This window comes from Diplotaxodon limnothrissa, linkage group LG4 (assembly GCF_057381915.1).
Source record: "Diplotaxodon limnothrissa isolate DT_005_m linkage group LG4, D_limnothrissa_male_GT1.1, whole genome shotgun sequence".
Taxonomy (NCBI): Eukaryota; Metazoa; Chordata; class Actinopteri; order Cichliformes; family Cichlidae; genus Diplotaxodon; species Diplotaxodon limnothrissa.
This window is the reverse complement of record NC_140599.1, coordinates 24,824,752-24,846,164: the sequence shown is the minus strand read 5'-3', so window position 1 is coordinate 24,846,164 and position 21,413 is coordinate 24,824,752. Positions and strand designations below refer to the sequence as shown.

Below are 21,413 nucleotides of genomic sequence, written 5' to 3'. Positions count from 1 at the left end.
GGGAGAGAGAGGAGAGGGAGAGAGAGAGGAGGAGAGAGGGAGAGAGAGGAGCAGAGAGGGAGAGAGAGGAGAGGGAGAGAGAGAGGAGGAGAGAGGGAGAGAGAGGAGCAGAGAGGGAGAGAGAGGAGAGGGAGAGAGAGAGGAGGAGAGAGGGAGAGAGAGGAGCAGAGAGGGAGAGAGAGGAGAGGGAGAGAGAGAGAGGAGGAGAGAGGGAGAGAGAGGAACAGAGAGGGAGAGAGAGGAGAGGGAGAGAGAGAGAGAGAGGAGGAGAGAGGGAGAGAGAGGAGAATGAGGACAGAACAGAGAGGGAACAAGAGCAGGTGAACACCCCCCCAAAAAAAAAAAAAAAAAATCCCACATGCATACTACCTTTAGTGCTAAGCCCCGGGTGTATCAAATGTCTGCCTCCGCCTCTGGCAGTGAGTCGGGTATTTTTAGCTAATGTTTAAGTTTAGAACCTGCTTTGACTCTAGCTGTCACCATCTGATTTGCTTCAGTTAAATGTACCTATATGTGTGCACTCGCGCAGTGAGAAAACGTCAAGACTGAATGGCCAAGTCGGTTCCTGTCCGTTGGTCAAATAAACGTCTAATTCTTTGCCAGGTAAAACACCAAGTGTGCTCAATCGTCTTCTTTTTGAGCGGCTTCAGTTGTTTTATAAACCTTGTAACTATGCACTGCTCTCAGTCATACCTCCCGACCATGTCCGATATGATTATGACAGGACAACAAAATGACTCGAGCCCTCGTTCTGTCTGCAGTGCTCTCACACAAGCAGGGGTCTGTTGCACCATACTCATTTTTTCCGGCAGTGACTTCTTGTGGCAAAGAAGAGAATTGCATTCTTATGATCAGTTGCCTTGTTCGTCTGGGACAATTAGCCACACACCAGGGACGATTCTAGGATCAAACCACTAGGAGGCCTCAGCCCCCAGTCATAACGTCATCCATTCTGCCTTACAATTATACCAACATATTATGCTGCATGTAAACATAATTTTCACCTTTGCAGACCTGAATGTTACAGGATAAACATTAAAACATATCCAAAAGAAATATCTTTTTTGGATTATATTTCAGTGTTGAACCCTTTCATGCATGAATTATGACAACCTCAGTCAGGATTTTTATTCTTAAGTAGTTTTAGTCATCTTTAGGCATGAAAAAAAAAGATTTTTGAACTTCATTTTTTTTAAACATGTACTTTTCAAAGAGTTTGTTACATGTCCACTTAGGTGGACAACCTACGTTTTGACCTATGAATTTGGTATGGAGTGACACATCAGTGTCCGATGTAGTGGTTTAAGTGCAAGTGTGCCATCAACACTGAAACGGATACAAGAAAACAGCCTTTGAATAGCTGTCCACTGTACTGACCACTATGCACGAAGAATGATTCTGAATAAATGATCACAGTTCTTAATATAACTTTTGAAAGTAAGTTAAAGCAAAATTTGTAGTAAAGCAGAAAAAGAGGAGAAACTTGCACAAACTTTAGATCATGAAATCATCATCAATGAATGTGGGCAAAAGAGAAGCTACAGCTTTTGCTGTCTTTGACTTTTGCTCTTTACCTCTAACCCTTTCCATCCCTGTCTCTCATGCAGCTCCTCTGTTTGAGTGCACTAATAGCAACTTGACATCAAGAACACTGGACTTGATTTCACTGTAATCTGCTGTATGATCTCCAACAGAGAAGTTTGGAAAATGTAGCATTAAAAGGGCATGTTGCTTTTAGGGTGGTTGAGCATCCAGAAAAGTAGTGATGTGTCGGTCACGAACGAAACGGCTCTTAGAGCCGGGTCTTTGACATGAACGACATGAGCCGGCTCCTTATCGGGAGCCATGGGGTTTTTTTTTTCTTTCTCTCACCCTCTCTCTCACACTTTTTTCCGCTTCACTCTGCACGCGAGCCTTGTGCTTTGCCCTGGGAAGAGGGGGGAGGAGCGATAGTTACACTCGCAGTAGCACAGGAACAGAGCAGGAGGGAGAGACAGAGAAAGAGAGCCAGGGATAACAACGTCACATTAGAAAGGTGTAGTAATCATCCACAGCTATTTTCAGTTACGGATGATAAAGGATTCAGAAAGTTTATTCATGCAGGCCTATATGACAGAGAATGTGCATGTTCTTTTTGTTTTCATATTTTATTTATATTTAATTTTGTTGTGGTTTGCAGTGTTTTGTGTTGTTTCACTTAAAATTTGTTTAAAAGGAAAAAGCTGACAATTTAAATAGTTGAAAGTTGAAATGTGAATAGTTGTTTTTTGTATTATATGATTTATTTATTACATTTTATGTGGAGTGAATAAATAAAAGTATATTTACGGTGGCCCCTAGAGACAAAGCACGTACAAGTTTCAAAACAGACACAAACACAACAGAAGTGCTCCAGGATGCTAGGGGGCAGTGTTGAGCTTTTGTTACCCAGTGGCTACACAAGCCAGGAAGTACCAACGACCGGATTTGGTGTGTGGTAGTAACAGGTAAATGAACTTTTTTTTTTTTTTTTTGAATATATGTGTGTGCTTGTGAATAAATACACAAACAATACACATATGCGTTCAATTGTGTAATTTAAGTGATCTAGGTAGCTCTGTTTTGGAAGTTCAGTTAACGCTAGAAATGTGTTTTGGAGTTTGGAGGAAATTGTACATGCTTTGTCTCTAGGGGCCATTGTATATATTTATATATAAACATATATAAATAAAACCACTTTTTTTTACATTAGTAATTATTTTTGTGCATAATTTTATATTGTTGTTAATAATAAATTAATTAAAGCAATAAAACAACCTGAAGATCCGATTCTTTTAGTGAGCCGAGCCGAAAGAGCCGGTTCTCTAAAAGGAGCCGGAAATCCCATCACTACTGAAAAGGGTCTAAACGCGCCAATGCTACAAACTGCGTATTTCTCACTTAATACTCACATTTTTCACACAATGTGAATATTAGGACATCTTTTATATTTGTTTACATTATCTGTGTGATGACTTTGAGCTTTCTGGGTCATTGTTCATGGTGAATCTATTAGACTGAATATGACCAGAGATTTTTGATCAATTTGTTTGTGTCCCTGTGGCCTTCCTTTTATGTCTGTTTGATTGTTCTGTCATTCTTGTTTAAAATAAACAATTATATGACCCAATTCCTGTATCTTCTTGCTGTCTGAATCCACATGGATACCATCAACCCTGTTGGTGCCACTGTAAAATCCAAGCCTTAGGAGGAACACACTCTATACATTAAAACCGTTACAACATTAAAACCCTTATATGGTGTCTGTTTTACAAATTCAAACAAATAGGCGTTCAAATTTGGGATGGTTGTTTTCAACAATGCAACTGTGACCCAGATATTTTTCTATCAAGACAATTAAACTTGATTTTCCGCCATGTTTTTTCTCCTCTCATTAACTGCAGTTACACTTGTTGATTCAAAATTTCCCTTAAAATGCCGTGAAATGACAATGCCAATACTATTAATTATATATTACCTCCCTCAGGACATACTGCATTTTCTTTGGACCTTCATTACTAAGTCAGATATATTTTCCATTTTTGCTTGATATAAGATTTCAGCAGCCTTACTAGGTTCTGGGCTTCCTTTATAATGTTTTTCATTTCTTAGTGTATCAAATGTTTTTAATGTACGACAGGTGTAGACTGCAGCGAGGAGATTGTTGCAGAATGTCATTAGGGCATTATCTCTATGAAATAAGCTGGGCCTTCCCTGCAACAGACCTCAAGTAAATTGTTTAGTTGACTGTGAAGACCGCTGTGGACGTTAACAAAATTGTGTCAACATGACCCATCCCTAAAAAGTTTTATCAGAATTCATTAAAGACTGGTTGAGCTCATTTGTTTACTGACAGAATGACACATGTGCAAACACTACCAAAAACATAACCTGTTTGGCAGATGTAACAATGAATGTGTGATTGATGGAAAGACTTTCAGCATTATTTCAAGTGGTTTAGCAAAGGTACTGTATTAATTTTAGGAATTATAGCCATTAATACAGTTCCCCATATTCAGAGGCTCACAGTAATTTGAAAAGGTGACATAATATTAACTATAAAAATAGTTTTTATGTTTTATTAACTTTTCACAGAGTTGGAAAAAAAAAACAACAACTTTCAGTCCATGACAAGTTCTTAACTGTCTGAAATCTGGAACCCATGAAAGTCACTAAATGCTGTTTCCTCCTTTAGCTCTGTCAGACTACTTTCACTTGCTGCTTGTGTGTGTTGGGGTCTCTTTGACTTCAGTTTTGTCTTTAGTAACTGTCTTCAGTATGAGACTCACCAAGCTCCAACTGATAAAAAACAAACTGAAATGCACTCATGTCAAACTTATATCAGGGCTAACACACGTTTTTTGTTTTGTGTTTTTCTTTAAGTTGTATTATCTCCAAATAGGTTCTTTTCAGCGGTACTGACTGCTCATAGCGTCGACCACAGCAGATATAAACTTCTGCCAGATAGCTTGACTCTGGGGGCTCAGGGCTGACTTGAGTTTGCATGCGATTGTGATAGTGATACAGGCTGCCAACAGCTGTGGAAAAAAAGAGAAAACACCATGAAAACTCTACAAGTGCAAAACGTCACGTATTTTTTTCATGTGGGTTTGAGGAAAAGTGTTGCTTACCCTGAAGCTATCAGGGTCCACTTCGAGTTTCTGAAAATGCAACCGGCTCAGATCAGCATACGTCCGTTTCATGTTGTCCATGTTGTTCACTGCTTTGTCCAGAGCCTTCAGCACCATCCTTCCATGAGCCGCCACTTTGTCGTTTTTCAAAATAGCAGTGATGGTGAAGAGATCTCCAAAAGAACCAAAATATCGCTCAGTCCAGGGGTAGACTATCAAGACTCTGACAATGCAACAGTCAGTGGTACAGGTTAATGAGCATAAACGATACCACGTGATAAAATCTGAACTAACTGGAGAAAAAATCCCTAAATATACAACGTACCCTTAAACAATGGAATATTTAAAAAATAAGAATTTTTCACGATCGTTTTTTCTTTATTTATTTCTTTTTAAACCAGGCATTGAATTTTACTATTACGAAATACCCATCAACTAATTAAATAGCAATAATAATAATAATGTATTGAGAGAAAATTGCCAGAATATTTTTTTCGTTTTTAGGATTTTTTTACGATCCGTTCTTGAACAGTAAAACTTTCACAATCACCTACCTTGCCCAAATTTGTGACCCAATCTCATCGATATCAATTTTTTCCCAGATAGCTTTCACAGTGCTGCGCTCCAGTTCCGTCCACTTAACCATGACCTGAGCGAATTGGATAAACAGTTTTACTTCCGCACTCTGAGCTGCTGAGTGATCAGCTTTTCCGCTTAATGACTGGCAAAAATGAACCAGCAGATGGTATGAGGGTCCTATATTTCCAGCACACTAAAAGCGGACGGATGAGTCTGAGCTACACAGACTACGTGTCGACTATCACTGCAAAACACAATGGAAATGCCCAGAGATGGTATGGCATCAAAATATCCTCACGTAAACATAACCGCCTCCCCATCCTGTTGTATCAAGTAATTTTCCAACAGCTGATGAACTTAGATTATGCCATGCTATCATTATCTGAACATTCAGGCTTTCCCCACCCAAATAAATGATCCGCGGGTCCACTTCATATCAGAAACGTATGAAAGTTTATTTCTTGGCCTTAAATTACCCCATTCAATTAAACTTGTTTTAAAAACTGATCAGCTCAATCAGGATTATGGCCCCTCCGATCGCGACAGTACTTATATTATATCCTTCAGTCATTTTTGAATTTCATTCAAGACGTTTTAAAAAAACAAAAGCATAGCGTTTTTATAATGTTGCCGCTATACGCCTAGCAGTGTTCTTGTGTTATGTTGGGTCGAGGTTATAAACGAATTTTCTGCACTAAAGAAGAAATACTTTTTTCTGAGCTCGCAGATTGACTCGTTGTTAACGCTCTAACTTTAAATATGCGTAAAATGCCTGATAGCTGATGTTCTTCTTTGCATTTTGGAACACTTCACTTACATCAACAATACTTCCCATGCAGCCAGAGAACAACAACTTTGGATCCCTTTCACCCTTTTTTATACGAAAAGCAAAACTTAACAGTAAAGGAAAAAGTCACGAAACGGATTATCGGTGAGGCATACTTGTAATATTTATATTATACTCAAACATATAGGCGACTTCTATTGAGGACTATTGACTGTCCGAGATCTCCTTCTTGATGTTGTATTGTCGGTTAAAAGAACAAGTCAAATGATCGCACAGAGAATGAGTATGATTTGAGGTTTTATTTATTGGTGCATCTGGCAACAGAGTCAAAAAGATATATGATGTCACTGTTGCACATCTTTGATGAACTGGCACTCCAGAAATTTAGTGGTACTGTCTACCCAGGGCAGAAACGACCACGGACAAAAACTTCTGCCAGGCTTCCTGGACCTCAGCGGTGAAGACGCTGGGACCAAACTTAGCGCCAACGCACAGGCTGATGCATTCAGCGAGCACCTAAAATGAGAGAAAGAAAATGCTTAACAGAGTTAATAAACACAAACTAATTAGCTAACCTTTTTCAGGTCCATGTGTGATGATTGTTTCTGGGTGCTGGTGGGGGCATACCCTGAAGTTATCGGGATCCACGTGGAGCTTCTCAGAGTGCATAGCGCTCAGTTTGGCGTAGGTCTGAGTGATGTTGTCCAAGTTCTTCACAGCATTTTCCAGACCACCCATCACGGTCCTTCCATGCTGTGCCACTTTGGGGTTTCCCATAATGGCGGCATTGGTGGACAGGTCTCCAAAGGCTTGGAAGTATCTCTGACCCCAGGGGTACACAATCAGAAGCCTGAAATAAAACCAGAGAAACAATATTAATTTTAGTGCATATAGCATTAATAAGTGCTTCTACATACACAAAGAAACGTGTTGATATATTCGCTTCGGCCAAGTTTCAACATTATAGTAAAAAAAGTTGCATAACAAACGACCACGTTTCTGAATTGCTATGAGCTGCAGGTTACCTGGAGAGGGCCTGGGGACCGATTTCCCCCACATCAATCTTTCCCCACAGGTTTATGATGGCACTGCGCTCAGCATCTGTCCACTCGACCATTTTGACGGGGTGCAAGTCTCCTAGTTCACGAACAGGTTCTCACAAGTTCTCACAAATCTGCTTGTGAATGATTTACTTGAGATTCCCGTTTTTATTCGTTTAACCCGCACCCCCTCCTTCAGTCATCGAAGCATCTGATTGGATAATCTGCGCCCGCCTGTTTAATGACGTGTGTTTTGCGTAAAGCAAATTTGGGCAACGGTCAGTGCCAACCGGATAGATAACGTCATTTGGCTCAGATATTGCTGTCACTTAAAATTACTCAGCTACAAATAATCCATACTATTAGTCAGTCAAAACACACAAAATTGGACCAGTAATATCAGTAATACCAGCTTTTTAACACCTGCTTTTAAATAAGCTAAGATATCATACAGTTTATTTATCCAAAAGGATATGTGCTCTCTTAACTTTAGGAGGGTATTTGTGCTCCTTGTTGGCTATAAAACAACGTGTTTTTATTTTTAAAATATCAAACTCTGACTAACAGTGCAGCCTTTAAATTATGATTTATGTTTAATGCCATTTTTGCTTAGAGCATATTTCTTTTTGCATAAAATCTATTCGCCAGTTGTTTAAAGATTTTCGTGCAGTGCAGCCATTCAGTTTTTCTTTTTCTTTTTTTTAATTGTCAATTGCGTCAATTACGTGATATCACGTAATTGACTGATAAGCAGTTTGCTTATCAGACATGCATTCTGGATTTGATACTTGGGCGTGGCACCATTTGGGTCGACATAAAGACGCACTGACAGATCCAACCAAGCAGCATTTTTTGATCAGCATTTTCCCTTGCATCCCGGAAATTCAAAGGCAGTCATGAGTCTCTCTTCGAAAGACAAGACCCTGGTGAAGACCTTCTGGGCCAAAGTCGAGTCAAAGGTCGCCGAGATGGGTGGAGAAGCTCTGGGCAGGTAAGATCTAATTTTAAAGTAGGGATGACACGGGCTTTTTTAAGAGGGTGGGTTTTTCTTTATTTTTTCTTTGCTTTTTTTGTAACTTCTTCGTATTTCCTTCTGCTGTATTTTACAGGATGCTCGTTGCTTATCCTCAGACCAAGACCTACTTTTCTCACTGGGGCGACCTGAGCCCTAACAGTCCGCAGGTGAAGAAGCATGGTGCAACCATCATGAGAGCTGTGGGAAAAGCTGTCATGAACATTGATGATCTTACCAACCACCTTAGCAAGCTCAGTGAGCTGCATGCCAGCCAGCTCCGCGTGGATCCTGCCAACTTCAAGGTAACAAAATATTGCGACCTTTAAACCTACCAGAAATTATAATCATTATTTGTGCACGTACTTTAGTTTAGATTGTGAGCGTTAAAAAACTAAAAAACTAAGTGAATGTAGGGATGTCTGAAGTGCCTGATTTAATCTAATCTGCTGTTTCTGTCACAAACACAGATCCTCACTCACAACATGATCTTGGTCCTGGGCATGTACTTCCCTGCGGACTTCACCCCGGAGGTTCACGTCTCCGTGGACAAGTTCTTCAATAACGTCGCCTGGGCTCTGTCCGAGAGATACCGCTAAACATCAAGACAGAAGCTACCAACGTGTGGCATGAATGTCAGCAACCCTCATCATATGTGGGGGCTTGTTCAATAAAATTCACAAACATAAGAATGTCTATGTGTCCATTTATTCAAGCTTTTGTAGAGAAGAATACGCTCATTCCCACAGGTTACAACACAGATGAAAAAACCCACACACAGTATGAAAAAATAAGCCATGTTTTAAGTATGTTTTTTAATTCTGGCACGTCATTTGCCACAACTTCGATTCCGTTTACACTGTATGCTCGTTTTCAAACATCAGAACAAAGTCTCTGTGGCCACAAAGACCCCATAGTCCATCTAACATGCAATAACCAAAGCAATACATGCTTTCCGTATATCATACTTGGATCACATCACCAGTGACTGGTTTCTCAGATGGTTCAGCGAACAGGTATCAAAATCTAGACTGCGTGCCAACGTCGCACCGCCATATAGCCAAAACTCATACAAGTCACAGATGTGTTTAAATGACCAGTGACAGACCATTCAGAAACAGCGACTACAAGTCACACATTTAGACTGTTTTTAATGGTGTAGCTTGTGTTCAGCATGAGTATGAGTTTGGACATGCACACTGGCATAGCTGGACTGGCCATCGGGCGTACCGGGCATTTGCCCGGTGGGCCGCTGGCGATTTTTTGTTTTTATGGGCCGATGGATTTTTTATTTTATTTTATTTTATTTTTAGGAAGGGTATATATAATGAAAGGTGTTGGATTGGCCAATTGGTCATGATCGACTCTGGGCTGGACCAATTACAGCCGAGGAGGCCGAATGCACCCGCCCCCTTGTTTAGCAATCACGTGATTTTCGCGCATTGCATGCCGGGAACTCGTGGCAAAACAATCCAAGTACCGCATCAAATGCAAGCATTTGCAACACCGCAAAACGTTCATTCTCCGGTTCCAATACCTTCTTGTTTTTCTTTGCCGCACAAAAAAGGAATGTACAAAACGAAGGAGAACAATGCCGGTCCGTACAAAGACAGACTCGACGAAAAGACAAAGAAAAGATACGAGGAAAAATCAAACCAGTGAAAGGGTCAGACCCTTACGAGCACACAGAGGGACAAAATACGTTAGCGTGCTGCCCAACTTTCACTACGCTCATATTTATAATTACACGTTCTTGGAGTGAGTGCACACACTCATGAAGTTTAGTAACTTCAGGTCACTGCAACAAGCCCAGGAACAGTTTACTGACGGATGGGTACAGGACCTTGAAATGCACCGTGTAGAACGAAAGACCATCGTACGAACAAAGGTAAGTTTACCAGTCTCACAAATCGTCTTCATAGATACACATTCGTTAACTGTTTATTAATAGGACCTTTGAGCTCAACGGTAATTAATTAGTAGTGGAAATAATTTCTGGTAGGCATTACAGAAATGTAGCAGTGACAATAATATTGTATGTTGTAATCGCACTGGACAATTAGTGATACAAAACAACTGTTTTATCCTGTGAATAAACGTATATGTTTTTGTCAATGTACCATAATAACAGAAGCGAAACGCAATATTGTGTCAGGACAATTCACTATTTATGCACAATAAATAAAGGAGCATAGCGACAATTTCTGTTCAGCGCCAGACTTGCTTGTAACCTATATCACCAATTATGTTAAGAAAAATGATGTATTAACGACTAAAAACTCTGACCTTTGTGGGAATGCTTGGAGCAGACTAACATGTGAACTGGAGTGTTCTGGGAGTTATATTTGGTATATCCAGACCATCCGTCGGCTCTTACTTCGGAAACATGGCTTAAAACATTTCTCTTCAAGGACGTAATCCGATTAAAAAAAAAACGATCGGCTTCCCGTGGCTGTCATGCGACCGGCTGTTGCAGTTAATAATACAACAGCTTCTTGCCATTTTTTGTGTTTCTTTTTATCGCTGTGTAACTGAGTTCAATTGAAAGCCTGCGTGCGCTAGTACGTCTTGCCACAAGTTCCCAGAATCCTTTGCGGTTTTACCCCTGAATGACGTCACATTTTCAATCTTTATCCTGGTGGGCCGGTCTCTAGTCAAAATGCCCGGGCCGATTTTTTTGTCCCAGTCCAGCCTTGCACACTGGGCACTCTCGGCGGTCTGAGTGAGACGCTGAAATTCAATTATCGGGGCATGGGTACAAGTCACACACAGACATAAACAGAGCACCACCACCATTACCTGTGCACACAGTAGCCTGTATTTCATCTGCCTTGACCTGCAATTGTAAGGTGGGCAAGCACATGCGTCACAAGCAGTTCTCCTCCCAAAGCGCTGACCGCTGACCCACCGGTCCAAAACTTGTGCATACAATACTTTATGAGTATTTTTTGTTTCTGTGGTTTATGCCAATTTATGACACAGAACAACGTAGTCAAAGCTGAACGACACTGAACCTTATTGAAAGCGAGAATTCGGCTGACACCGCGAAGGGAAGCTGCCAAATCGAGTTGTTTTTGCCAAATTTGTTGGTTTACCAAATGAAAGAGCAAAAACAGAAACGCTTTATCATGCTATATATTTTTTTTTAATTCAAAGTCATTTGCATCTTAAACTACTGTCTCTTTCAGAACAGTGACATTTTAATAGTGATTTATTTTCTAGTTCTTGAAAAATGTCTGCGCGTGTGTGTGTGTGTGTGTGTGTGTGCGGACTTTCCCCCAACACTATAAATGAGCTCACGCATACTATAGCAGAAAATACATAGCTTGAGCAGTACAGATTTCTTTATTTAAACCTCATTAAAACATGATTTAAAAACAGAACATGTGATGGTCCTCTGCAGCTCTCTAGTAGTACTGCCTCCTCAGGGAGGACACCACCACTGCCAGGAACTTCTGGAAAGCTGCATGGACCTCAGGAGTGAAGGCTTTACCCAACTGAGCAGCAACCACAATGGCCAGGAAGTCACCCAGAAGCTGCAGGACAACACAACATGCATGAAATAAATCATCAACACACACACACACACACACACACACACACACACACACACACACACACACACACACACACACACACACACACACACACATATTACTTGGGATGCAGTACCATCATTTCTGCATTGCTTACCATGAAATTGTCAGGGTCCACCTGCAGTTTCTCAGAGTGCAGCGTGCTCAGCTCTGTAAATGTGGCCTTGATGTTGTTCTTCACAACTTTTTCCAGACCTTGCATTACAACCTTCCGTGAGCAGCAACTTTTGGATTTGATGTGATGGCAGCAGCATTGTAGAGGTTTCCAAAGCCAGCGAAATACCTCTGAGTCCAGGGGTACACAATCAAAAACCTGAGGAAACAAGAACATTTGGATAAATCACATTTCTAAAACAAAAGTATATGTTAATGCACAAAATGTGCCCTCTTATATTTGTAAATTTACATACAAGCATAAAAACAGCTTTATGCCGATGATCTTACCTGGAAATAGCTGCTGGGCCAACGACTTCATAGTCGATCTTGGAAAAGATGTCCTTGATTGTGGCTCGCTCGAAGTCTGTCCATGCAACCATTTTGCCTTGTTGACTGTTGCGCATATCCTACTTTGGTCGGCAGGTCACCACATGCAGCTTATAAAGGAGCCATTTTGCTCCACCCAAAGATATGTAGCTGGGTGGAGGTGGGCAGTGGGATGACTTGTAATACTTCTTTGCTGAATGAGTATTAAAAAGAAGTAACAAAACAGCTTTTAGACTTTTATAACCCCTGTTAGATAATGCATCGGTCAAGCCGCTTCTGTGTAACGCTTTGCAGTTCTGTTTAATTTCCACCATCAAAATGAATCAAAAAGAAGTTTTTGTAAAGATGGAAATTAATTTTTTTAATCAAAGGTTTCCAACACTGATAAGGAAAGCTGTAGCATTTTTTTAATTAGATTAAAAGTATATGGTGTTGGTTGTATGATTTAATAAGTGATAAGGCAAAAAATGGGGCAAAATGTATTAATTCTGAAGCAAACATGATTTTGTTTGTTTTTTTAATCAAATAATTCAATTTGAAACTTGTGCAGAAAACTAGACTCTATTATAAACTTCCACTAGTTAAAAGTATTTCCCATTTGACTCCGATATTAAACAAGTGAGCAAATATGAAGCCACGATGGCTAAAAATTTCAAAAGTTGGAATCCGTGTTTCTTCATTCCCACCCACTGTGATACAACACTGAACAACAAACAATAGATCGCATCAAAACATTTCACTGGCTCTCAAATACAAGTGCATAGTTTTATATCTTTGTTATGAGTTATCCTGAACTTATGAAGATTTTATTTTGTAGTCTGTTTATCTCATGGGAGGTGTTTCGTATCATTTTGAACCTGTCCAAACACCAGTACCTTATCTGTGAGGTGGGTCGGGTGTGTGCATTTCCTGTTTCGTGTATAAAAACCTCCACAGTTTGAGCTGAACACAGCAACTCCAACCAGAACAGCAACAACATGCAAGATGACCAGTCTTTCTGCAAAGGACAAGAACACAGTCAAAACCTTCTGGGCTAAAGTGGCTGGCAAGGAGGAACAAATTGGCTGTGATGCTGTCTCCAGGTAAATATGGCCCCACACTGCCTACAAAAACCTGCTCCTGCATTTCAGTCTTTTACTCACTGGTTTGTTCTCTTACATTTTTATCCAGGATGCTGACAGTGTACCCTCAAACCAAGACTTATTTCTCCCACTGGAAGGACCTGAGCCCCGGCTCTGCCCCGGTGAGGAAGCACGGAGCAACCGTGATGGCTGCAGTTACTGATGCTGTCAGCAAAATTGACGATCTGACCGGAGCTCTTCTGAGCCTCAGTGGGCTGCACGCCTTCACTCTGAGAGTGGACCCTGCTAACTTCAAGGTACAGATCATTATTAAATCAGGACAGCATTTCTCAATGTAATTTTTATCCATGTTGTGAACATTAATCCAACCAGAAATTAAAATCTAACTCAGCTTTCATTTGATCCTTGGGTAGCTGGTTGATCTGAAATGATGATCTCTGGTTACCAATAAATAAATAAAAAGTACATTCATTTCAATGTGATCATCATCTTTCCACAGGTTCTGTCTCACAACCTCCTCGTGGTCCTGTCCACCATGTTCCCCGACGACTTCAGCCCTGAGGTCCATGTGGCTGTGGACAAGTTCCTGGCTGCTGTGGCTCTCGCCCTGTCTGAGAAATACAGATAAACTGCACACAGGAGCAGAGGACTGCATTATGTGCTTTCATACGTACTACTACTCTGACTTTTAATAAAACATTGAATGCAATCAAAGTCTCATGGTCATTAGTGTGGTGAAGATAGTCTTTTACTGTGAGCACATAGGAGGAAAGAGGGTTTAAGATAAAGAAACATTAAAGTTAAAGCATTCAGCTCATGCTGAAGGGTCAGTTTCAGAACCGCAGAAGCCTTTTTTTTAACTTTGTATTGACTGCACTGTTTTAAATATAGAATACTTTTTACTGTGAGGACATAGGAGGAATTGTGTCATTACTATAAAGGTACATAACAGACAAATTCCTTCAATTTCTGTGATTATTTAATTGCCAAATTCCCAAATTTAATTCTTACATACTTAAGGCACTGACTGCACCAATGTTGGATCCAAAACTGTAAAGAGGTAAACAGGCTTACAGACTTTGTGAATACAGTTTGACAATAGAAAATATTCCCTCTGCTAATACGATGTTTTTGGAAGGTGGTGATGCTGCATCTCAGAAGGCATTTTTACAGGTCTGTTCAGATAAATAGAGAATGTTCCAGTGAAAGCTTCTCCAGTTTAACTTTGACCTATTATCCCAAATTTTGTCATCCTACCATTAATTAATACTTTCAGTTTCAGAGTTTCAGTCATGTTTCAGAGCTCATCACAGTACAGACATAGTTTTAGTGATGACTACAAATGATCTTCTTATGGCTTCAGACAGTGAACTCATGTCTGTGCTTGTCCTGCTAAACACGAATCTACTATTAATACCTACAGCATCCTCTGATCTCTGTAATAAAATATCATGATCAACTCTATCAAATGTGCTGCTTTGCTTTATCTATCCATGAAGTCAGATAACACAGTTAGTTAAATTGCAGGAATCTCTTAAAGACATAACGACCTGTGTGACCTCGAATTTTCTGCTTCTAAATTCATATAACATAGAGGCTATTGTACTCAGCTGAGGCTATTGTAATCTTAGAAATATGTTGTCTAATCAGATATTTACTCTGAATGGCATTTCCTTGGCCTCCAGTAACACTGAGGAGTCTTGGAGTTGTTTTGACCTGAATATTTCCTTCAATGGGCACATTAAACAAATATATAGGACTGCTTTCTTCCATTTGCGGAATATCACTAAAATTAGAAACATCCTGTCTCAAAGTGATACTAAAAAACTAGTTCATGCGTTTATTACTTCTAGGCAGGACTACTTTAATTCATTATAACCAGGATGTCTTGAAAACTACCTGAAAAGCCTTCAGTTGATCCGCTGCAGCGGGAGTACTGGCAGGGTGTAGAAAGAGAGAGCATTTTTCACCCACACTGGCTTCTCTTCATTGGCTCCCTGTTAATTCCAAAATGGGAATTAAAACCCTTTGCATTACATACAAGGTATAATCAGGCCTCTTAACTCAAAGACCACACAGTACAATAGAGAATTTCACTCTCAGACTGTAGGGTTACTTGTGGTTCAGAGCGTTGAAAACAGATTGGGAGTCAGAACCTCCAGTTTTCAGGCCGCTCTTATAGGAAACAGCTCATAGTTTTGAAAAAAAAGAAAAAAAAGAATTGAAAGTAAATTTGCATCCGAACTCAATGTGTTTTGTGCTTTGCACATTTGAGTGTATCCTGTCAGGTTGTGCAGTTTGGTCTTGATAAGAAGCATGATTAAGAAAACATGTACAGCCACATCTTTAGGAGATCTTTTAACTCAGTATGTAGTCAAAACGTGGTTTTTTTAATGTTTTTTTTTTAAAGGACTATCGCGTCAGCCACACAAGTTGCGTACAAACCTGACTATCCTGGCAGGTTGGGCAAAAATGCCCCTTCTGTCATTAACACGAATATAGTAACACTCATTACCATGCCACGCCACCTCACCTCACATCTCAACTCTCAAGTCTAACCCTTAAGTTTATATTACACTAAGTGTGCCACATAACAACAGATGGCAACAAAGAACCATATAGTTAGCTTTTAATAAAGTCTACTATATATACTAACAGCGCCAAAATCGCGCGTTTTACGCATGTGTCTCTCTCCGGAAACAGCTTGACACCTAAGATCAGCGAGAGGCAGCTGAAGGAGAACCGATACACGTTTTAGATATAAGGGCGAACCCCTCCTTTAAAAATCGTTGGTGAATGTGTTTGGATAAATGCAGGTGTGTGACCTTTGATAAAACCGATGGCTTAGCAGAGGCGCATTTATATTTGGCTTGTCTTATTGCAAACTATCCCATCGTACAAAACCGGAAATATGTGTGAAACAGTTCACATACACATCACACGTGCAGAAATATTATTTACTTATTATTTATTTTACTTGTTTCAGTTTTGTTCTGCTTTGTTTAATCACACTTTCAGCATTATTGAAGATACGAAATATGATCGGCTTTGCTAAATACTTAGGGTGAGAACTCAGTGTATCATTCCAGAACATCATTCCGTATTTTACCATCCCACGCTCGTTCTGATAATCCACTAAATGGACAAAAAGCGCTGGTTCTCATTGAATTCGAGTGTTTTTAGTGTCTTTGTCATATGTTTATAAAACCAAGCATCTAGCCATTCAGTTTGCCTCTACAAACATTTGTGAAACAATTGGTGGTACGACAGTTTGTGAGATTTCGTTCCTTCCACATATTCCTCGATTAGCTGTAAGTGTTAATACGGCAAAGTAAAAGTGTTTAGGAGTCACTTTGTGGCAGAGCAAGTAAAGTGCAGAGCAGAGTGGCCGAGTGCTGAGGCGCACAGTGCGTAAAAGTCATCAACCTTCTGGTGACTTGATAAATGCAGAGCTCCATATCTCCTCCTTTTTTATCATTAGCACAAAAACGAAATCAAACAGAGATAATGCGAGGCTTCAGATCTTATTAATCATATGAAATGGTGCATATGATGGTCACTGTAATGACATCCCATCATCTAAAATCAGTCTTTCCTTAATTGCATCTTCCATTGCTCTGTGATTTTCTTTCCACAACTGTACTTCTTTTTTATATTTTAATAGCAAGTTATTATTTTATTACAGCCCCCTTTTCCCACTGCTGTAATTGTTAAGATTCTGAGTAAATAATTCGAATTTTTTACTAAAGACAGTGGGATATTTGCAACTCTTTTGCAAACTCAATTAAAGCCAACACAGTTATCCATCTGTATTTTAATTCCTGACTTGTCCTATTTATCCGTATTACTGTACCCATAATTGATTTCATGTTACATCAGTCATCTGGATCAATTATAATTAAATAAGCAGTTACTTGTTTTTGGATGTTTGCAACAGTTAATCAAATCAAATCAAATCACTTTTATTGTCACATCACATGTGCAGGTACATTGGTACAGCACATGTGAGTGAAATTCTTGTGTGCGAGCTTCACAAGCAACAGAGTTGTGCAAAATACAATAATGTAAACAAGCAAAATACAAGAATGGCTACATCTGAAACTAATAAATATATGTACAATATATAATAGTATATGCATTTCTGGATGTGTATACTAAATATTTTTCTACATGTGTGTGTGTGTGTGTGTGTGTGTGTGTGTGTGTGTGTGTGTGTGTACACATATTTTACAAATTAAATAGAGTAAACAATGAATAGAATATATAAAATAAATAAAATATACAGAGTGAGACATGTGCAAAACAGTGGCATTACTGTACAGTATGGAGTGCATAATGTTAAAGTTCCAGTAGTGAAGCTGAGGTGTTAAGAGCCAAATAAAGCCACATAATTAATTTTGTTTCTCTCTGGTGCTAGTAAGATCATAATTTTTTATTATTATGATCAGATTAGGTTTTTTCACATACTACTGTGAGCAAAGAATCATGACTGGACTTTCTGAAAGTGAGTTATTTTTCAAAGAAAATAACAAATGAGTAAGATCTTTTTTAATCGACTGATCCATGCTACTCGTCTCAAACATTGTTTATAACATCATTCTCATAGGTGTTTTCTACAGTCATTGGTGTGGACTAAAGGAATATCATAGAGTTATGCTTATGTTCTTAGAAACTGTGGCCTGTGCTTATATGGATGAAGGCTGCATAAAAGTTATGTTTCACTGCTAGGCCTGAAGAAGCCTTACAGACAGCAATTTGACTAGTTATGCTCTGTAGGGCCACTGAAATAGACCCACTGTAAGATGTTGCCCATTTTGATAAGTCTTCTGCTTAAGTAAGCATCTTAAAGATATTTTCATGAACCTGTTTCATCACAGCGTAGCTGTGCTTTAGCCAATTTCTGCCTTTACAGGGAGTGCAGAATTATTAGGCAAGTTGTATTTTTGAGGAATAATTTTATTATTGAACAACAACCATGTTCACAATGAACCCAAAAAACTCATTAATATCAAAGCTGAATGTTTTTGGAAGTAGTTTTTAGTTTGTTTTCAGTTTTAGCTATTTTAGGGGGATATCTGTGTGTGCAGGTGACTATTACTGTGCATAATTATTAGGCAACTTAACAAAAAACAAATATACAGTGGGGCAAAAAAGTATTTAGTCAGCCACCGATTGTGCAAGTTCCCCCACCTAAAATGATGACAGAGGTCAGTAATTTGCACCAGAGGTACACTTCAACTGTGAGAGACAGAATGTGAAAAAAAAAAAATCCATGAATCCACATGGTAGGATTTGTAAAGAATTTATTCGTAAATCAGGGTGGAAAATAAGTATTTGGTCAATAACAAAAATACAACTCAATACTTTGTAACATAACCTTTGTTGGCAATAACAGAGGTCAAACGTTTACTATAGGTCTTTACCAGGTTTGCACACACAGTAGCTGGTATTTTGGCCCATTCCTCCATGCAGATCTTCTCGAGAGCAGTGATGTTTTGGGGCTGTCGCCGAGCAACACGGACTTTCAACTCCCGCCACAGATTTTCTATGGGGTTGAGGTCTGGAGACTGGCTAGGCCACTCCAGGACTTTCAAATGCTTCTTACGGAGCCACTCCTTTGTTGCCCGGGCGGTGTGTTTTGGATCATTGTCATGTTGGAAGACACAGCCTCGTCTCATCTTCAAAGTTCTCACTGATGGAAGGAGGTTTTGGCTCAAAATCTCACGATACATGGCCCCATTCATTCTGTCCTTAACACGGATCAGTCGTCCTGTCCCCTTGGCAGAAAAACAGCCCCATAGCATGATGTTTCCACCCCCATGCTTCACAGTAGGTATGGTGTTCTTGGGATGCAACTCAGTATTCTTCTTCCTCCAAACACGACGAGTTGAGTTTATACCAAAAAGTTCTACTTTGGTTTCATCTGACCACATGACATTCTCCCAATCCTCTGCTGTATCATCCATGTGCTCTCTGGCAAACTTCAGACGGGCCTGGACATGCACTGGCTTCAGCAGCGGAACACGTCTGGCACTGCGGGATTTGATTCCCTGCCGTTGTAGTGTGTTACTGATGGTGACCTTTGTTACTTTGGTCCCAGCTCTCCGCAGGTCATTCACCAGGTCCCCCCGTGTGGTTCTGGGATCTTTGCTCACCGTTCTCATGATCATTTTGACCCCACGGGATGAGATCTTGCGTGGAGCCCCAGATCGAGGGAGATTATCAGTGGTCTTGTATGTCTTCCATTTTCTGATGATTGCTCCCACAGTTGATTTTTTCACACCAAGCTGCTTGCCTATTGTAGATTCACTCTTCCCAGTCTGGTGCAGGTCTACAATACTTTTCCTGGTGTCCTTCGAAAGCTCTTTGGTCTTGGCCAAGGCGGAGTTTGGAGTCTGACTGTTTGAGGCTGTGGACAGGTGTCTTTTATACAGATGATGAGTTCAAACAGGTGCCATTCATACAGGTAACGAGTGGGGGACAGAAAAGCTTCTTACAGAAGACGTTACAGGTCTGTGAGAGCCAGAGATTTTCCTTGTTTGAGGTGACCAAATACTTATTTTCCACCCTGATTTACGAATAAATTCTTTACAAATCCTACCATGTGAATTCATGGATTTTTTTTTCACATTCTGTCTCTCACAGTTGAAGTGTACCTCTGGTGCAAATTACTGACCTCTGTCATTATAAGTGGGGGAACTTGCATAATCGGTGGCTGACTAAATACTTTTTTGCCCCACTGTATACCCATTTCAATTATTTATTTTTACCAGTGAAACCAATATAACATCTCCACATTCACAAATATACATTTCTGACATTCAAAAACAAAACAAAAACAAATCAGCGACCAATATAGCCACCTTTCTTTGCAAGGACACTCAAAAGCCTGCCATCCATGGATTCTGTCAGTGTTTTGATCTGTTCACCATCAACATTGCGTGCAGCAGCAACCACAGCCTCCCAGACACTGTTCAGAGAGGTGTACTGTTTTCCCTCCTTGTAAATCTCACATTTGATGATGGACCACAGGTTCTCAATGGGTTCAGATCAGGTGAACAAGGTGGGCATGTCATTAGTTTTTCTTCTTTTATACCCTTTCTTGCCAGCCACGCTGTGGAGTACTTGGACGCGTGTGATGGAGCATTGTTCTGCATGAAAATCATGTTTTTCTTGAAGGATGCAGACTTCTTCCTGTACCACTGCTTGAAGAAGGTGTCTTCCAGAAACTGGCAGTAGGACTGGGAGTTGAGCTTGACTCCATCCTCAACCCGAAAAGGCCCCACAAGCTCATCTTTGATGATACCAGCCCAAACCAGTACTCCACCTCCACCTTGCTGGCGTCTGAGTCGGACTGGAGCTCTCTGCCCTTTACCAATCCAGCCACGGGCCCATCCATCTGGCCCATCAAGACTCACTCTCATTTCATCAGTCCATAAAACCTTAGAAAAACCAGTCTTGAGATATTTCTTGGCCCAGTCTTGACGTTTCAGCTTGTGTGTCTTGTTCAGTGGTGGTCGTCTTTCAGCCTTTCTTACCTTGGCCATGTCTCTGAGTATTGCACACCTTGTGCTTTTGGCCACTCCAGTGATGTTGCAGCTCTGAAATATGGCCAAACTGGTGGCAAGTGGCATCTTGGCAGCTGCACGCTTGACTTTTCTCAGTTCATGGGCAGTTATTTTGTGCCTTGGTTTTTCCACACGCTTCTTGCGACCCTGTTGACTATTTTGAATGAAACGCTTGATTGTTCGATGATCACGCTTCAGAAGCTTTGCAATTTTGAGACTGCTGCATCCCTCTGCAAGATATCTCACTATTTTTGACTTTTCTGAGCCTGTCAAGTTCTTCTTTTGACCCATTTTGCCAAAGGAAAGGACGTTGCCTAATAATTATGCACACCTGATATAGGGTGTTGATGTCATTAGACCACACCCCTTCTCATTACAGAGATGCACATCACCTAATATGCTTAATTGGTAGTAGGCTTTCGAGCCTATACAGCTTGGAGTAAGACAACATGCATGAAGAGGATGATGTGGACAAAATACTCATTTGCCTAATAATTCTGCACTCCCTGTATACCTTAAAGCAAAAATAAGAGCCTGTTTTGAGATCCCTTTACTCAATCCCTTGAATATGCACGGGCACAATGTAACATCAAAGTTTGGATGATTCAGATCTTGAA

At 40.2% G+C, this 21,413-nt stretch overlaps 4 protein-coding genes and 1 pseudogene across 4 annotated transcripts; 2 read left to right on the top strand and 3 right to left on the bottom strand.

Moving 5' to 3' along the window:
- Positions 1–4,180: 4,180 nt before the first annotated feature.
- Positions 4,181–5,800, bottom strand: LOC146633932 (hemoglobin cathodic subunit beta-like). The gene is made up of 3 exons (XM_085352648.1): positions 5,204–5,800; positions 4,650–4,872; positions 4,181–4,556 (listed from the first exon to the last, which is right to left on the bottom strand). Exons 1-3 carry the CDS (start codon positions 5,293–5,295, stop codon positions 4,428–4,430), a joined length of 444 nt encoding a protein of 147 aa, XP_085208774.1. The 5' UTR covers positions 5,296–5,800; the 3' UTR covers positions 4,181–4,427.
- A 501-nt stretch (positions 5,801–6,301) lies between these two features.
- LOC146633931 (hemoglobin subunit beta-A) lies at positions 6,302–7,184 on the bottom strand. Its single transcript, XM_085351716.1, has 3 exons — positions 7,041–7,184; positions 6,643–6,865; positions 6,302–6,531 (listed from the first exon to the last, which is right to left on the bottom strand). Exons 1-3 carry the CDS (start codon positions 7,130–7,132, stop codon positions 6,400–6,402), a joined length of 447 nt encoding a protein of 148 aa, XP_085207842.1. The 5' UTR covers positions 7,133–7,184; the 3' UTR covers positions 6,302–6,399.
- A 698-nt stretch (positions 7,185–7,882) lies between these two features.
- Positions 7,883–8,769, top strand: LOC146633930 (hemoglobin subunit alpha-B-like). The gene is made up of 3 exons (XM_085351715.1): positions 7,883–8,046; positions 8,165–8,372; positions 8,538–8,769. Exons 1-3 carry the CDS (start codon positions 7,952–7,954, stop codon positions 8,664–8,666), a joined length of 432 nt encoding a protein of 143 aa, XP_085207841.1. The 5' UTR covers positions 7,883–7,951; the 3' UTR covers positions 8,667–8,769.
- Positions 8,770–11,474: 2,705 nt separating this feature from the next.
- On the bottom strand, positions 11,475–12,199 carry LOC146633929 (hemoglobin subunit beta-like; annotated as a pseudogene).
- A 931-nt stretch (positions 12,200–13,130) lies between these two features.
- On the top strand, positions 13,131–13,856 carry LOC146633928 (hemoglobin embryonic subunit alpha-like). Its single transcript, XM_085352647.1, has 3 exons — positions 13,131–13,228; positions 13,317–13,524; positions 13,728–13,856. Exons 1-3 carry the CDS (start codon positions 13,131–13,133, stop codon positions 13,854–13,856), a joined length of 435 nt encoding a protein of 144 aa, XP_085208773.1.
- The last annotated feature ends 7,557 nt before the right edge of the window (positions 13,857–21,413 follow it).

What these genes read in the sequence shown, in the direction of transcription:
- LOC146633930 (XM_085351715.1), top strand. Translation starts at nt 7,952, where the DNA reads ATGAGTCTCTCTTCGAAAGACAAGACCCTGGTGAAGACCTTCTGGGCC. An exon ending in GGTGGAGAAGCTCTGGGCAG is followed by an intron (nt 8,047 to 8,164) that starts GTAAGATCTAAT and finishes TGTATTTTACAG; the next exon opens with GATGCTCGTTGCTTATCCTC. An exon ending in TGGATCCTGCCAACTTCAAG is followed by an intron (nt 8,373 to 8,537) that starts GTAACAAAATAT and finishes TCACAAACACAG; the next exon opens with ATCCTCACTCACAACATGAT.
- LOC146633928 (XM_085352647.1), top strand. Translation starts at nt 13,131, where the DNA reads ATGACCAGTCTTTCTGCAAAGGACAAGAACACAGTCAAAACCTTCTGG. An exon ending in GGCTGTGATGCTGTCTCCAG is followed by an intron (nt 13,229 to 13,316) that starts GTAAATATGGCC and finishes ATTTTTATCCAG; the next exon opens with GATGCTGACAGTGTACCCTC. An exon ending in TGGACCCTGCTAACTTCAAG is followed by an intron (nt 13,525 to 13,727) that starts GTACAGATCATT and finishes ATCTTTCCACAG; the next exon opens with GTTCTGTCTCACAACCTCCT.
- LOC146633932 (XM_085352648.1), bottom strand. Translation starts at nt 5,295, where the DNA reads ATGGTTAAGTGGACGGAACTGGAGCGCAGCACTGTGAAAGCTATCTGG. An exon ending in GGGTCACAAATTTGGGCAAG is followed by an intron (nt 4,873 to 5,203) that starts GTAGGTGATTGT and finishes TTGCATTGTCAG; the next exon opens with AGTCTTGATAGTCTACCCCT. An exon ending in TGGACCCTGATAGCTTCAGG is followed by an intron (nt 4,557 to 4,649) that starts GTAAGCAACACT and finishes TTTTTTCCACAG; the next exon opens with CTGTTGGCAGCCTGTATCAC.
- LOC146633931 (XM_085351716.1), bottom strand. Translation starts at nt 7,132, where the DNA reads ATGGTCGAGTGGACAGATGCTGAGCGCAGTGCCATCATAAACCTGTGG. An exon ending in GGTCCCCAGGCCCTCTCCAG is followed by an intron (nt 6,866 to 7,040) that starts GTAACCTGCAGC and finishes GTTTTATTTCAG; the next exon opens with GCTTCTGATTGTGTACCCCT. An exon ending in TGGATCCCGATAACTTCAGG is followed by an intron (nt 6,532 to 6,642) that starts GTATGCCCCCAC and finishes CTCTCATTTTAG; the next exon opens with GTGCTCGCTGAATGCATCAG.